The sequence below is a fragment of the Chiloscyllium plagiosum genome, unplaced genomic scaffold, assembly GCF_037043375.1.
Source record: "Chiloscyllium plagiosum isolate Xiang-an unplaced genomic scaffold, Cpla_swu_hap1 HiC_scaffold_4, whole genome shotgun sequence".
NCBI lineage: Eukaryota > Metazoa > Chordata > Chondrichthyes > Orectolobiformes > Hemiscylliidae > Chiloscyllium > Chiloscyllium plagiosum.
Window position 1 is genome coordinate 134,095,139 of NW_028270142.1, and position 16,948 is coordinate 134,112,086.

Here is a 16,948-nt window from a genome sequence, read left to right on the forward strand (position 1 = left end):
ACGCCTTACTAAAATCCATATACACATCTACTGCTTTACCCTCGTCCACCTCCTTAGTCACCTTCTCAAAGAATTCAATAAGGTTTGTGAGGCACGACCTGCCCTTCACAAAACTATGCTGACTATCCTTGATCACATTATTCCTATCCAGATGTTCATGAATCCTATCCCTTACAATTCTCTCTAAGACTTTGCCCACAACAGAAGTGAGACTCACCGGCCTATAGTTACTAGGGTTATCCCTACTCCCCTTCTTGAACAAGGGAACCACATTTGCTATCCTCCAGTCTTCTGGCACTATTCCTGTAGACAACGAGGACATAAAAATCAAGGCCAATGGTTCTGCAATCTCCTCCCTTGCTTCCCAGAGAATCCTAGGATAAATGCCATCAGGCCCAGGGGACTTATCTATTTTCACCCTTTCCAGAATTTCCAACACCTCTTCCCTAAATACCTCAAAGCCGTCCATTCTAATTAATTGTGACTCAGTATTCACATCGGCAACAATGTCCTGTTCCTGAGTGAATACTGACGAAAAGTATTCATTCAGTGTCTCCCCAATCTCCTCAGCCTCCATACGCAACTTCCCACTACTATCCTTGACTGGACCTATTCCTACCCTAGTCATTCTTTTATTCCTGACATACCTATCGAAAGCCTTTGGGTTTTCCCTAATCGTACCAACTAAGGACTTTTCATGTCCCCTCCTTGCTGCTCTTAGCTCTCTCTTCAGATCCTTCCTGGCTACCTTATAACTCTCAATCGCCCCAATTGAACCTTCACGCCTCATCTTTACATAGGCCGCCCTCTTCCCTTTAACAAGGGATTCCAATTCCTTATTAAACCACGGCTCCCTCACACGACCCTTTCCTCCCTGCCTGACAGATATATACTTATCAACGACACTCAATAGTTGCTCCTTGAACAAGCTCCACATATCAATTGCGCCCTTCCTTGAAGCCTACTTTTCCAAGCCACGCATCCTAAGTCGTGCCTCACCGCATCATAATTTCTCTGCCCCCAGCTATAACTCTTGCCCTGCAGTGCACACTTATCCCTCTCCATCACTAGAGTAAAAGTCACCAAATTGTGGTCACTGTCCCCAAAGTGCTCACCTACCTCCAATTCTAACACCTGGCCTGGTTCGTTACCCAGAACCAAATCCAGTATGGCCTCACCTCGTGTTGGCCTGTCCACATATTGTGTCAGAAAACCCTCCTGCACACATTGGACAAACACCGACCCATCTAACGAACTCGAGCTATAGCTTTCCCAGTCAATATCTGGAAAGTTAAAGTCCCCCACAACAACCACCCTATTACTTTCACTCTTCTCCTGAATCATCCTCGCAATCCTTTCTTCTACGTCTCTAGGACTATTAGGAGGCCTGTAGAAAACTCCTAACAGGGTGACCTCACCTTTCCTATTCCTAACCTCAGCCCAAACTACCTCAGATGGGGAGTCTTCATCCATCGTCCTTTCCACCGCTGTAATACTATTTTGACAAGCAATGCCACACCTCCCCTTCTTTTACCCCCACCTCTGACCCTACTAAAACATTTAGACCCTGGAACCTGCAACAGCCAATCCTGTCCCTGTTCTATCCATGTCTCCGTAATAGCACAACATCGAAATCCCAGGTACCAACCCATGCTGCAAGTTCACCTACCTTATTTCGTATACTTCTTGCATTGAAGTATACACACTTCAAGCCACTTTCCTGTTTACAGGCACCCTCCTTTGAGATTGATGCCATGTTCCTAACCTCCCTACACTCCAGGTCCTGCACCCTAAAGCTACAGTCTAGGTTCCCATGCCCCTGCAGAGTTAGTTTAAACCCCCCCCAAGAACACTAGCAAACCTCCCCCCAAGGATACTGTGCCCCTCAGGTTCAGGTGTAGACCATCCTGTTTATAGAGGTCCCACCTTCCCCAGAAACAACCCCAGTTATCCAGATACCGGAATCCCTCCCTCCTGCACCATCCCTGTAGCCACGCATTTAACTGTTCTCTCTCCCTATTCCTCGACTCTCTATCACATGACACGGGTAACAAGCCAGAGACAACAACTCTGTTTGTTCTAACTCTGAGCTTCCAACCTAGCTCCCTGAAAGCCTGCCTAACATCCTCAGCCCTCTTCCTACCTATGTCGTTGGTGCCAATGTGGACCACGACTTCGGGCTGCTCCCTCTCTCCCTTAAGGACCCAGAAAACACGATCAGAGATGTCACGTACCCTTGCACCTGGGAGGCAACATACCAAACGTGAGTCTCTCTCGCCCCCAACAAAACCGCCTATCTATGCCCTGAACTATCGAGTCCCCAATAACTATTGCTCTGCTCTTCTCCACCCTTCCCTTCTGAGCAATGGGGACAGGCTCTGTGCCAGAGGCCTGAGCCCCATTACTTACCCCTGGTAAGTCGTCCCTCCCACAAGTATCCAAAACGGTATACTTGTTCTTGAGGGGAACGGCCACAGGGGGTCCCTGCACTGGCTGCTTCCTCCCAGTCCCCCTCACTGTTACCCATCTGTCTGCAATCTTTGGAGTTACTACTTCCCTAAAGCTCCGATCTATGACCCCCTCTGCCTCCCGAATGATCCTAAGTTCATCCAACTCCAGCTCCAGTTCCCTAACACGGTCTTGGAGGAGCTGGAGATGGGTGCACTTCCTGCAAGTGTAATCAGCAGGGATGACCATGGCATCCCTCACCTCAAACATGTTGCAAGACGAACATTGCACTGCCTTCACTGCCATCCCTCTAAATGTAACCTTTTAAAAAAAAAACTAGGTCTAACGAATAGAACAAGCAAAATGCAGCACTTACCTACTTACCACAACGGGTCTTATTATTAGGTTAGAGGAGGAGGGCAGGTGGGAGGCACTACCTCTATAGTGCCTCGGGTTCCTCTCCTGCGCCCTTTTATAGGGAAAGAAACCTATCCAGGTAAGCTAGCGCCACACCAGCTTCCAGGTCCGCTCCGCGCTTTTTTTTAAAAAAACTTTCAAATTTAAACCGTTAAACAAACGTCACCGAGCCTTCAAGCAGCCACTGCCAAACAGCCCTTAACTGCTCCGCTGAGAGAGTGAGAGTTAAGACGTGGCAGCACAGCTTGGTCAAGTGGAATATCTAGCCTGAAGGATGTGCCTCTGATATGTGGCAAGTCATGGACCCTACCAGGATCCTCTAGGTGATCACATGTGCAGAAACCCGAGCTCTGAGTTTTTGGAGCTCAAATGGTGGCAGGGCACACTGTAGCATGTCCACAAGGCCAAGAGCTATGTGGGTTACATTTTCGGAGAGGTAGTCACTTTGCAGCTGAAGGGCAGGCCGCAAGAAACAATCTGGTTGTGCTGGAATCCCCAGGGATTCCACTCACAAATCGGCTTTTGTTTTTAAAAGCTGAGGAGGTGCTGATTCCTCAAGGGAATGCATTCAGAGCCATCTTTCAGGCACCATGAGCAATTCAGCCGACCAGGAGAGGAGGAAGAGCGATACTGATCGGGAATTCATTAGTGAGGGGAAAAGATAGGCATTTCTGTAACCACAGTCACAGCTCCACATTGGCATGTTTTATTTCTGATGTCAAGATTAAGGATGTGACAAAGTTGCTGCAGGAGACTGGCAAGAGATAGCAGGGGTATACAGCCAGTGGTCATGGTCCATATCGCTGCCAATAGCTTAGTTAGGAAGTGGGCGCTGCAATCCGAATTTAGGGAGTTAGGTAGAAACTTGGAAGCAGGTACCTCAAATGCAACAATCTCTGGATTACTCCCAATCACGTGCAAGTAACTATACAAACATAAGGCAAATGAATGCGTAGCTCAAAAGATACAGTAGAAGGGAGGGTTTTAGATTCCTGGGACTAACCTATAGCATTTGGAGAAGCTGGGGGACCAGTTGTATCTGAACAGGCCTGGGACTGAGTTCCTTGTAGGGCTTTCTGAAAGCTACTGCCATTGGATAGATTTTAAACTAATTTGACAGGGGTGTAGGAACCAAGAGAAAATATTGGACAAGAGGTTCAAAAAATACTTGGAAAGATAGGTAGCACTAGCAGAGAGAATAGTCAGAGTATGGGAGAAAGTAGTGAATTCTAAATCAGGGTTACTACAGTGCAGCCAGTTGAATGCACACAGTAAATAAGGTTGGGGTTCTGGATGTAGGTTTGTTCACTGAGCTGGAAGATTCGTTTTCAGATGTTGCGTCACCATACTAGGTAACACCTTCAGTGAGCCTTCAGATGAAGCATTGGTGGTGTAACCCACTTTCTATTTATGTATTTAGGTTTCCTTGGTTTAGTGATATCATTTCCTGTGGTGACATGATTACCAGTGGTGATGTCATTTCCTGTTCTTTTTCTCAAGAGGTAGTGAATGGCCAAGTCAATGTGTTTGTTGATAGAGTTCGGTTGGAATGCTATACTTCTAGGAATTGTCGTGCATGTCTCTGTTTGGCTTGTCCTAGGATGCATGTGCTGTCCCAGTCAAAGTAGTGTCCTTCCTCATCTGTATGTAAGGATACTAGTGAGAGAGGGTCATGTCTTTTTGTGTCTAGTTGATATTCATGTATCCTGGTGGCTAGTTTTTTGCCTGTTTGTTCAATGCAGTGTTTGTTAAAGTTCTTGCAAGGTTGGGGTGTAACAGACACAGACTGTCATGTGGAATTATAATGTGGTAGTGATAGAGACCTCACTCAATGAAGGGCTAGACTTGGTATTACATATTTCTGGGGACAAGGTATGTAGAAAAGGAAGGGAAGGAGGAGGGGTGTCTATATTGGTTAAGGAGAGCATTGCAGTGCTGGGGAAAGAATATGTCTCAGATAGTTCAAACACAGAATTAACGAGGACAGAGCTAAGGAGCAAAGGAAGGTGCAATTAGATTGTTAGGTGTAGCCTACTGATCATCAACTAGTGGAAAGGATGTAGAGGAACAAATCATGGGAGAAAGTACTCCATTTGGGGACCCTGCAGCCTCCTGGACTCAATATAATTGAGTTCAATAGTTTTAGGTAAAAACCAAAAGACCTGCAGATGGTGTAAATCAGAAACAAAAACAGAAATTACTGGAAAATCTCAGCAGATACTGCCAGAACGCCTGAGCTTTTTCAACAATTTCTGTTTTTGTCAATACTTTTAGGGCCTGAGCAGCATCTCGCATGTCCTTACCCCAACGCCCATGCACCAGGCCTTGTCATCATATGGGCTGCTACTACAAACAACCCATTGTCAGTCACTAATTGTCCCCATTAGCCGCTATTAATTCTCCCAGACTGACCTTTACCTATTCCTCGGTCTAAGAGAACGTGAGGACTGCAGATGCTGGGGATTAGAGTTGAGGTATCATTGGAAGAGGCTTCGCAGTAAGGTTTTAATCAGCTAGGATTATAGGATGCCCGATGAAGAGCTTTTGCCCGAAATGTCGATTCTCCTGCTCCTCAGATGCTGCCTGACTGGATGTGATTTTCCAGCTCCACACTTTTCCACGCCAATCTGCCCAGTGCTGTTCTCTCTCTTTGGGCTTTAACTCCACCTGTCACTTCCTTCTCCCATCCCATCTTCAGCATATAGCCCAACCTTTTCCTAGCTACAATTAGTTCTGAAGAAGGTCACTGGATCTGAAATGTTAACTCTGCTTTCTCTCCACAGATGTTGCCACACCTGCTGAATCTTTGCAGCAATTTTGGTTTCTGTTTATATCATTCTCTATGTTTAGACTGGTACAAGGATAGGGCTTTTGTCCAAAACATCGATTCTCCTGCTCCTCGGATGCTGCCTGACCTGCTGTGTTCCACCAGAGGAAGTGATGGAGGCTAGTACAATTACAACATTTAAAAGGCATCTGAACGGGTAGATGAATAGGAAGGGTTTAGAAGAATATGGGCTAAATGCTTGCAAATGGGACTGGATTAATTTAGGATATCTGGTCGGCACGGACGAGTTGGACTGAAAGGTCTGTTTCTGTGCTGTATGACTCTAAAAGAGACCACACAATGATTTATTATAAAAATAGAGCTTGCTGGAAAAGCTCAGCCAGTCTGGCAGCACATGTGGAGAGAAATCAGAGTTAACATTTCGAGTCTAGTGACCCTTCCTCGGAACTCAAACTCAGTTCTGATGAAGGGTCACTTGACCGGAATCGTTAACTTTGATTCCTTTCCTGATGCCATTCCTAATGAAGGGCTTAGGTCCGAAAACATTGAGTCTCCTGCTCCTCGGATGCTGCCTGACCTACTGTGCTTTATCCAGCGCCACGTTTTTCAGCTCTGCTGAGCTTTTCAGCAATCTCTGTCTTGTTTTGGGTCTGATTTGCAGCATCCAACAGTTCTTTCAGTTTTTATTTAATGATTTGTTAACAGGATGTTCATACAGTTTTAATAAACTGAGTATCAGCAAAGCGTAGTGCGCAAGATTCTCCCAAAGCCATAAAAGGTACATATTCTGCTAACAGTGTGTGAGTGAAGTGGGGGAACATACTGTCAATAGATTAAAAATCACACAACACCAGCTTATAGTCCAATAGGTTTTTTGGAACCTGATGGACTATAACCTGGTGTTGTGTGATTTTTAACTTTGTCCACCCCAGTCCAACACCAGCTCCTCCACATTGTAAATAGGTTGTTGTTCTCAGCATAAATTTCTGCAGAAACAAATACCGACCTGTACTGCTTTCAGGCCACCACGGTTTGAGAAAGACATTTTTTTTGTGCATAGCTCAGGCATTTTATCAAAGGTGGAGGGACATACAAATCAGAACACAGTACCTCTGGTGAGCTCCACTTCCCCTCGTCAAACAGGTCACCAAGAACGAATACCACATCCGGTTGAAATAACCATGAAGCAGTCTGAAAAGCCCGCTCCATTTGCCATTCCCTGGGGGTGAACAGAACAGCACAAATTTCTAGCATTACTGTTTGCAGCATTGTGCAAGAAATGTTACAAATTTGTAACTTGTCCTCCCAGTCTTACATAACTGCAGCCACTGAACCTCAGAGTAGGTCAAACGCTTAAATGCTTGGTGACGTGCAAAATTAGATTAGATTAGATTACTTACAGTGTGGAAACAGGCCCTTCAGCCCAACAAGTCCACACCAACCCGCCGAAGCGTAACCCATCCAGACCCATTCCCCTACATTTACCCCTTCATCTAACACTACGGGCAATTTAGCATGGCCAATTCACCTAACCTGCACATCTTTGGACTGTGGGAGGAAACCGGAGCACCCGAAGGAAACCCATGCAGACACGGGGAGAATGTGCAAACTCCACACAGAGTCGCCTGAGGCGGGTCAGGCGAGAACTGAACCCGGGTCTCTGGCACTGCTAGGCAGCAGTGCTAACCACTGTGCCACCGCTATTGGAACTGCAGGATTGAAGGAAAACTAACAGAGGTTATTCCTGCTCCAGAACCTCTCAAAAGTTCAACTCCACCAGGAAGGAATTCAATTTAATCCTCTCCCGAGTACAACACTGATGTCAGATTAACCTTGCATTTACCATTGCTATTAAAAGGGAGGGGAAATTAGTCAAATTCCTTTTTACAGGATGTCAATTTTATTTAGTCTTTTTCCATATTTTACAAATGACTGATCTGTAGACTGCAGATTTACTTACGGCTAGAGTTTTGACCATATGATTTCGGCATTGATGCCCTGTGGCAGTTTTAGTGCTGAGTGAAAATTGCTTAACTTGCATGACTAGATGTGAAGAGAAAAACTAGCTTTGAGTTTACAGGAAATTCTGAGGAAGCAATCTGCACAAAAACATAAGCCTGACGTTTGATTTTCCAAATGCTGTTGAACTTGCTGTTTGCATTTCATCACCTCCTGCATTGCTGCATTGGATAACATTTATTTAATTTTGCACCACTGCATGTTTGCATTCTGATCAGAACTCATCGTGACAATTTGCTCCAATGCTAAGAACACAAATAAATTTTGTACATGAGGTGACTATTACAATTTTGAAATCAGGATATGCCACCATGTAGGATTTATTTTCTTTAAATGCTGATCGTTTATTTCCTAAACGTGCAGGGAGTGGCTGAATAGGCTGGCGCTATTTAGCCTGGAATGTCAGATGCTGAGGGGTGACCTATAGAGGTTTATACAATCAAGAGGAGCATGGATAGGGTGAATAGCTAAGGTCCTTTTTCCCCAGAGTAGAGGAGTCCAAAACTAGAGGCTATTGGTTTAAGGTGAGAGGGAAAAGAGTTGGAAGAGACCTAAGGGGCAATGTTTTCTCGCAGAGGATGGTACGTGTATGGAATGAACTACCAGAGAAAGCAGTGGAGGCTGGTAGAATTACAAAATTTAGAGTCATAGAGATGTACAGACCCTTCGGTCCAACTCGTCCATGCCAACCAGATATCCCAACCCAATCTAGTCCCACTTGCCAGCACCCAGCCCATATCCCTCCAAATCCTTCCTATTCATATACCCATTTAGATGCTTTTTAAATGCTGTAATTGTACCAGCCTCCACCACTTCCTCTGGCAGCTCATTCCATACACATACCACCCTCTGTGTGAAAAGTTGTCCCTTAGGTCCCTTTGATATCTTTCCCCTCTCACCCTGAACATGTGCCCTCTAGTTCTGGACTCCCCCACCTTGGGAAAAGACTTTGTCTATTTACCCTATCCATGCCCTTCATTATTTTATAAACCTCTATAAGGTCACCCTTCAGCCTCTGATGCTCCAGGGAAAACAGCCCCAGCCTATTCAGTCTCTCTTATAGCTCAAATCCTCCAACCCTGGCAACATCCTTGTAAATCTTTTCTGAACCCTTTCAAGTTTTACAACATCTTTCCGATAGGAGGGAAACCAGAATTGCACACATCTGGATGGGTTTATGAATAGGAAGGGGTTAGATGGATATGGGCCAACCGCTGGCAAATTGGACTAGATTAGATTAGGGTATCTGGTTGGCATGGATGAGTTGGACCGAAGGGTCTGTTTCCGGGCTGTACATCTTTGTGACTCGATGTAAATATGAGGGGACCTCTTGTGGCTTAGTGGAAGTGTCCCTACCCCTGCACCTAGAAGTCTGGGTTCAAGTCCCACCGGCTCCAGAGGTGTATAATAACATGTCTGAACAGGTTCATTAGAAAAATAGGTCAATAATTAAAAAGGTAAACATTATTCTGCAAACCAGCAATAAAATGGAGAGTTAGCAGCTTCCAAACAGCTGGGACTAAGGGTCTGATGTTGTATGTGTCTGAAAGGGTCTAATACTGAGGACTGCCTTAAGTTCCACCCACGATGGTGATGTTGTATGGATTTGTGGGCAGAATATTTCAGGATCACAAAGGGGTGAGCCCGCCGGAGGTCTCTGGTACAATATCTAATGTAGGCTGTAATTAACTGTTAAGAATACAATAGGTTTTGTTAAATACAGGAGATTTGGGAGATTCTTCCCTTCTTTAGAAGTGGTCTTCCGCAGCACACTGGACCCTGTAGTTTGCTACATTTAAACATGATTGTGTTAGTAACCTTAGCAGCAGCTCCAACAGTGTCGCACACTGGCGTGCCTACAGAACAGTGGGAAACATGAAGTGGGCTGATAGATTCTATCTGCAGGATTGTATTAAATTAAAAGGTTTAAACATTCACTCCCCTCAGCATAACACTCTCCTGTGGAGTACCGAGGGAATGCATCACAAATCCCTTCTGCTCTCTCAGTTGTATGTAAAAGAAGTCCCATGGTGGGGTATTTGCACAATAGCATAAGTATTCCAGCCAATATTTATCCTTAAGTCAATGTCATTATAAAAAACAGATTATCCAGCCATTATCAGATTACTGTTAGTGGCCGTTTGCTATGTGCAAATTGGTTACCACGCTTCCTACGTTACAATAGCTACTGCACTTCAGAAGTAATTAATCAGCGATATAGTGCTTGCGCACTGAGGCTGTGAAAGGCACTTTACAAATGCAAGGCTTTCTCTCTGAGCTAACTGTCAAAATGCAGCCATTTCTTATTATGTAAGCTGCTTTTCAAAGCATGACACCAGCGACACTGGAAGAAGGAAGAATAGCCTGCGAGTACTATTAACTGGGTTTCAAATCTTGTCCAGTACCTGGTCAAAGTACATTAGCTTTTCTCTAAAACAGAGGGATCTTTCTAAATAAGTTACCCCATGCAACTATTTATAGCGATAGGATAGTCAAGAAATATCAGTAATGCATTTAAATGACTGATTTGTGTCGAGATCCACACTGTGTGAGCTATGGAATCATCACTGTGGAGAAGCACCAGCTGCCTATAGCACTCTGTTTCTATAATAGGCTGGCAAACAGTGATCTCTGTCAGCAATGCCCTCTGGGTGCAGACATCAAACCTGCTAAACCCTAAATCAATGAATGTGATATGAGATGCCTTATCCATGCCCAACAATGACCACGTTAGCGAAACAAGGTATGATTATTCCCCCATTAACCTCGGTTGAGGGTGGGGGTGGTTGCTGGCATTGTTAACATAGATCGTTCAAACAAGATGAGATTAGGTTGTAGATTTGTTTGCCGAGCTGGTGTGGTTTTCTGCAGACATTTCATCGCCTCGCTAGGTGGCATCATCAGTGCGTCTTCGATACGGTGTTGGTGGTCTGCCCCCGCCTGCTATTTATGCACCTCTGTTTTGGGTACTTCCTGTTCTGTATCTGAGTGGTTTGTATATGGGGTCCAGTTCAAGGTGCAGAGTACCAGGCTTCAAGGAATTCTCACACGGGTCTCTGTTTAGCCTGTACTAGAATGGTTATATGATTACAAATCTTTTCAAAAACAAAATGAGATTTTCAAAATCAAAGGACTTGTTGATCAGGAGCCAGTATAGGTCAGCACTTAATTAGCATGAATGGCAAGGAAATGGAGCTTGCTGGGAGTTTGGACATTGGCAGAGTTTTGGATGACCTCAAGGTTATGCAGCATACATTATGGAATGAAAGCATGGAGTGAACCAGCCAGCGGTTAAGTCTGAAGGCATCAATGAGGGTTTCTGAAGCAGATGAGCTGAGACGGAGGCAAAGTTGAGCAACGTTATAGAGGGAGAAAACAGTGCTCCTTTAGAGTCAGTTTCTTTTTTGGGGGAATGAAATGAATTCCAAAATGTGCTGACTACTTCCTGTGTGTCTCAGGAAATGATCACAATTTGAACTAGGGTAAATCCACAAAGTGAGCCTGAGAATATGACCAGTTCTGTCAAATGGTAGAAACCAGGCAGCAAATAGTTTTGGGTGTAAACTTCCATTAAAAGTTTCCTGACTCTGACCAAAATGCATTCTTCAGGAAGCCTTCCTGAAGAAGGGCTTATGCCCAAAACGTCGATTCTCCTGTTCCTTGGATGCTGCCTGACCTGCTGCGCTTTTCCAGCAACACATTTTCAGCGGTGAGGATTTGAACCCTTGTCCCCAGAACATAAACCTGGGGTCCTGGATTATTAGTGGCATTACTGCTCACACTACCATCTCAAATAGGATGTATCTGAAATGCTACCTAGTTTGATTCTATAGCTTAGAAAGAACTGCAGATGGTGAAAAACAGAAACAAAAGCAGAAATTCTGAACCCTTGATTTCTCTTCACAGATCCTGCCAGATCTGCTGAGTGTTTTCAGCAATTTCTGTTTTTGGATCATAGAGATGTACAGCACAGAAGCAGACCCTTCGATCCAACTTGTCCATGCTAGCCAGATATCCTAACGTAATCTAGTCCCATCTTCCAGCACCTGGCCCATATCCCTCCAAACCCTTCCTATTCTATACCCATCCAAATACCTCTTAAATGTTGCAATTGTACCAGCCTCCACCACTTCCTCTGGCAGCTCATTCCATGCACGACCATCTACATGAAAATGTTGCCCCTTAGGTCCCTTTTATATCTTTCCCCTCTCACCCTAAACCTATGCCCTCTAGTTCTGGACTCCCCCACCCCAGGGAAAAGACTTTGTCTATTTATCCTATCAATGCCCCTCATAATTTTGTAAACCTCTATAAGGTCACCCCTCAGCCCCCGACGCTCCAGGGAAAACAGCCCCAGCCTGTTCAGCCTCTCCCTATAGCTCAAATCCCCCAACCCTGGCAACAAAGCTTGTTAATCAAGATTGAAGCCAGGCACATTTCTGACCATTGGAACGCATAACTTCAGCAAAGGGGGTTCAAACTCAAGGTCTGAACTTTTTGATCCTCTCTGGCCAGCCTTTGATATAAAATTGAAATTTGGCACGTTTGATTTCACTGCGTGTGTGTGCGCCTCACCTCCTCAGTTTGTCGAACCAGTGTCCTCTCAGAGCTCCCAGGAGATGTGTGTCCGCCAGAAACAAAGCCTTCAGCACTGGTGCGGATGATCCTCGAAGCGGAGGCCAGTCACATCTCAGGATCACTGCATAGTAAATGCCCAGCTCACAGAACAAGGCCACCACGGTCCCCAGAGCCAGCAGCTTGAGGAAGGGCCACAGCAGCACCTCCTGGTGCAGCCACCTCCTCACCAATGTCCGAGTCCATATGGGATGGATAGACAGCCCGAACATCACTCGGTGACCAACTCCACTCTGGGACAGAGCACCCAGCAAGGCCGGCGCTGGCTCCGCTCTCTGCCTGCCTTCCTCACCCCCTTCTCTCTCTCTCCCACGCACCATTCAATTCAAATTAAATCACACGGATTAAAGCAAATCCCTTGCAACGGGATAAGAATCAAGTTTGCTAAAATACAAAGCAAAGCAAAGACGAAATGAACTTGAAGAGGTTTGGGGTGATCCGTCCAGATTCGGTGTGCAAAGAAACCCCCAATATATTACAAAAGACTCACAGTCACAGTCGATTTATTTTGTCACCTCCTTTCGTTCATTTGGCGTTTAGGGATTTTGGCTGGTGTAAGAATGAAACTGCATTTCCTTTACGCTTGGTTTATTTCTCCGAACTCACGGACTCTGGTCTGAACATTGATCTGCACACGTTTTCCCACAATCTCGCCCCCACCCCCCTCCCCTAATATGTGCTCCAATCCGGGCAGACTGTTCACAAACTTCACACCCACCTCCCCCTTGATTGCAGCCATTCAGTGAGAATCAACAGCGAGGCTCATAGAAAGCGAGGGGAATGCAGGGATCCACTTCTCGAGGATATATCCTACCTCTCTTAAAGGGGAGCTACACTGACTCAGAGCAAGTTGCTGCCGAGTGGAATGAGAGAAAGCAATTGTAAATAAAGGAGATTGAGCTGTAGGGCAGACATGAGGGCGCCCAGTAAAAGGAAACACCAGGGTTTTTAGAAATGCACGGCACTGGGAGGAAAAGATGCAGGAGGAAGGGGTGTCAGGAAGCCCTCAATGAACGACCTCCAAAGGGAATGCGAGCAAATTGCAGGAGGAGGTCATTTCAAGGAGCTGGTACCAAGGACATGCCAACAGCACCACAACAGTTTCAATAAGCTTATACAGGTGGTCAAGATCAGGGAGAGTATCTTTAAACAGAAACACTAGGGAACAGGCGAACCTACAATCGCTGAGCCCTGTCAAAGAGATGGCACTCCATGTTATGTCTTCAGCAGTAACAGAATCAATTGTTTCCAGCATCAGCAGGAACATTTTGGATGACAGTGTACACCATCTCAACTCCCATTTCATCCAGCTTTCTGGAAACCTGCAGATGACCTCTTGTTTTCCAACTCATCCATTTCCTTCAAACGAGCCTTTCCCTTCGCATTTTCTACTCTCAGATAGCCAAGTACAGGGCCTGCTCAGCCATGGAGAATGCATGAATAAACACACACTATCACTTTACTTGGCAAACTCAGTCATTAGCTCAGATACTGTGCCACATAAACTTTAACGAGTTGCATAGGGTACCCATTAACATGTTCGGCCATTGGGCATTACTGGGCAGCAGACAAGCCAAGAAGAAAGCAGGATTTATGTGCCAATTCTCCAGAGGGTAAGGTCAGAAACCAGCTTTGCTGATTATGCTCATTCTTTAATGGAGGAGAAGGGTGATAAGCATCAATACTGAGATGCGAAAGCATTGGTGCCAGACAGTGCTCCTATCACTGCCTGAACATCACGGCACAATGGAACATCTGTACATCTGCATCACAATCTCTGGGTTCAAGTCTTTCAGGATTTGGGGAGCTTCGCTTGCTTCCATTACAATTGCTTTTGATATTCATTCTATTTTCTTCAACCAGTCTCTCTTCCACTGAGACTGACAGTGTCATGACTGTTCCATTTCCTGCACTTCCACTCTCAACACAGCCCCCTCTCCCCATTCAGATCTATAACAGGGCTCCCTTTGTTTTCATCTTCAAGTCCACTAGCCTCCTGTTCGGTGGATCATTTTCTTGCGAACACACCTTCACGTTCCTTGCTCTTTAAGTATTCTGAAAGGACTGTTCCCTCTGAATTCCCTGGTCCATTTCTCAATCACCTCAACAGGCAAGTGCAGGTTAAACATCTGCTCTTTTACCTTCACCCTCCGTGGCCCAAAATATTCCATTTAGATGAAACAGCAAACCATTTGTACTTCTTTCAGTCACAATATTTAGCATTGCAGTCTCCTTGACATGACAGAGACCAAATACAGCTTTGGCGGCTGCTGTAAGAAACATCTCTTTACAGTCTGTAAGACAATCCAATTTGATATCTTTTACAAAAAAAAGATGAAAATTGTTCAGAAATAGTGTTACATTTCTGTACTTTCAGTAACTTGAGGACTTTAGCTCTCTGCAATATCTGGGATTTGAGTTAATATTATTTGCAGAGGTATCACTGTGCTAGCTGAAGCAGCCATGATGTTGAGGTGCTGGTGTTGGAATGGGATGGATAAAGTTAAAAATTGCACAACACCAGGTTATAGTCCAACAGGTTTATTTGGAAGTACAGGCTTTTGGAGTGTAGCTACCTGACTAAGGAGCTGTACTTTGAAAGCCTGTACTTCCAAATAAACCTATTGGACTATAACCTGGTGTGCGATTTTTAACTTAGCTGAAGGAGGTAACAATTACACCTAAGTGATTTCTACACTTACTGTTTATAAAACAGACTTAGTTGTCCCCTATGAACTGCTTATTTGCAAACTGCCCATTTATTTTACAGAAAGCAATCAAATACTCACTGTACTTGGGTAGAACCATGATCTCCCAGCAACTCCCACACTATTACAGTAGCACAAGCTCTGACTCAACATGAGCTGTTCTATAAAAACATCAATGTACAAAAGAAGTGGCACAGTCAGTGCAGATTGTCTATCACTATTCAGTCACTATCACATTTTTGAGAAGGAATGTCTAATTGCTGGTCCGTGTGGCCCACTGGCACCTCATTCGTGCATGTATTATCTGTACCAATCAATGAAGAACTCTCTATCAGAAAGGAATCTATGGTCCCAGTGGAAAAAGTGGACACCAATTGACAGGAGTTGGGAGACACATGAGCACAGGCTTTTAAATGGCTATATCATCATTTCTGTAACACAGATCGGATTTGTGCTATGGGACACTGCAGGACTCCTAGTCATAGCAAACATTGAGGGAATTGCCCAGCAAAGAGCCTCCAACCTATCCCACAACTAACCAACTAAATCACGCCAGCTGCTCAAACACCCTTCTTCCCCTGGAAAGAGACAATCATCTCCCCTTTGTCCCAAGCCTAGATACCTTCACCTTCCCTGAGATCCAATATCCCTCCTCTCTCCACTTGTCACACCCCCATCCCCAAAGACACACCCTCCCATGCTGCCCCATTCCCACATCTCCCCACTCACTTGCCACTGGGACTCAATAAACCCTCTGTCCCCACGACTCACCATCTCCCGCCAAATCCCTGCTGCCAGAATCCAACCCTTCACCAACTCCCTCTGCTTCAACCACCTTCCTCCACGTAGAGTCATAAAGATGTACAGCATGGAAACAGACCCTTTGGTCCAACTCGTCCATGCTGACCAGATATCCCAACCCAATCTAGTCCCACCTGCCAGCACCCGGCCCATATCCCTCCAAACCCTTCCTATTCATATACCCATCCAAATGCCTCTTAAATGTTGCAATTGTACCAGCCTCCACCACATCCTCTGGCAGCTCATTCCATACACGTACCACCCTCTGCGTGAAAAAGTTGCCCCTTAGGTCTCTTTTATATCTTTCCCCTCACCCTAAACCTGTGCCCTCTAGTTCTGGACTCCCCAACCCTAGGAAAAGACTTTGTCTATTTATCTTATCCATGTCCCTCATAATTTTGTAAACCTCTATAAGGTCACCCCTCAGTTTCCGACGCTCCAGGGAAAACAGTCCCAGCCTGTTCAGCCTCTCCCTGTAGCTCAGATCCTCCAACACTGGCAACATCCTTGTAAATCGCTTCTGAATCCTTTCAGGTTTCACAACATCTTTCTAATAGGAAGACCAGAATTGCGTGCAATATTCCAACAGTGGCCTAACCAATATCCTGTACAGCCGCAACATGACCTCCCAACTCCTGTACTCAATACTCTGAGCAATAAAGGAAAGCATACAAAATGCTGCCTTCACTATACTATCTACCTGCGACTCCACTTTCAAGGAGGTATGAACCTGCACTCCAAGGTCTCTTTGTTCAGCAACACTCCCTAGGACCTTACCATTAAGTGTATAAGTCCTGCTAAGATTGGCTTTCCCAAAATGCAGCACCTCGCATTTATCTGAATTAAACTCCATCTGCCACTTCTCAGCCCATTGGCCCATCTGGTCCAGATCCTGTTGTAATCTGAGGTAACCCTCTTCGCTGTCCAGTACACCTCCAATTTTGGTGTCATCTGCAAACTTACTAACTGTACTTCTTATGCTCGCATCCAAATCATTTATGCAAATGACAAAAAGTAGAGAGCCCAGCACCGATCCTTGTGGCACTCCACTGGTCACAGGCCTCCAGTCTGAAAAACCACCCTCCACCACCACCTACTTTGTCTTCTACTTTGAGCCAGTTCTGCATCCAAA

General features: G+C 45.3%; 1 protein-coding gene across 4 annotated transcripts in view; it reads right to left on the reverse strand.

Moving 5' to 3' along the window:
- mppe1 (metallophosphoesterase 1) overlaps nt 1-12,922 on the reverse strand; it is a 58,922-nt gene extending 46,000 nt beyond the window's left edge. For 3 of the 4 annotated variants that reach the window (XM_087986704.1, XM_043687744.2, XM_043687742.2), the window contains exons 1-2: nt 12,248-12,922; nt 6,764-6,872 (exon numbers count right to left, since the gene is read on the reverse strand). In XM_087986704.1, coding sequence (XP_087842830.1) covers nt 6,764-6,872; nt 12,248-12,627 — 489 coding nt within the window. In that variant the 5' untranslated portion in view covers nt 12,628-12,922. The remainder of the gene's footprint in view (nt 1-6,763; nt 6,873-12,247) is intronic. The other variant, XM_043687745.2, reaches the window with a different exon arrangement.
- Between the last annotated feature and the right edge of the window lie 4,026 nt (nt 12,923-16,948).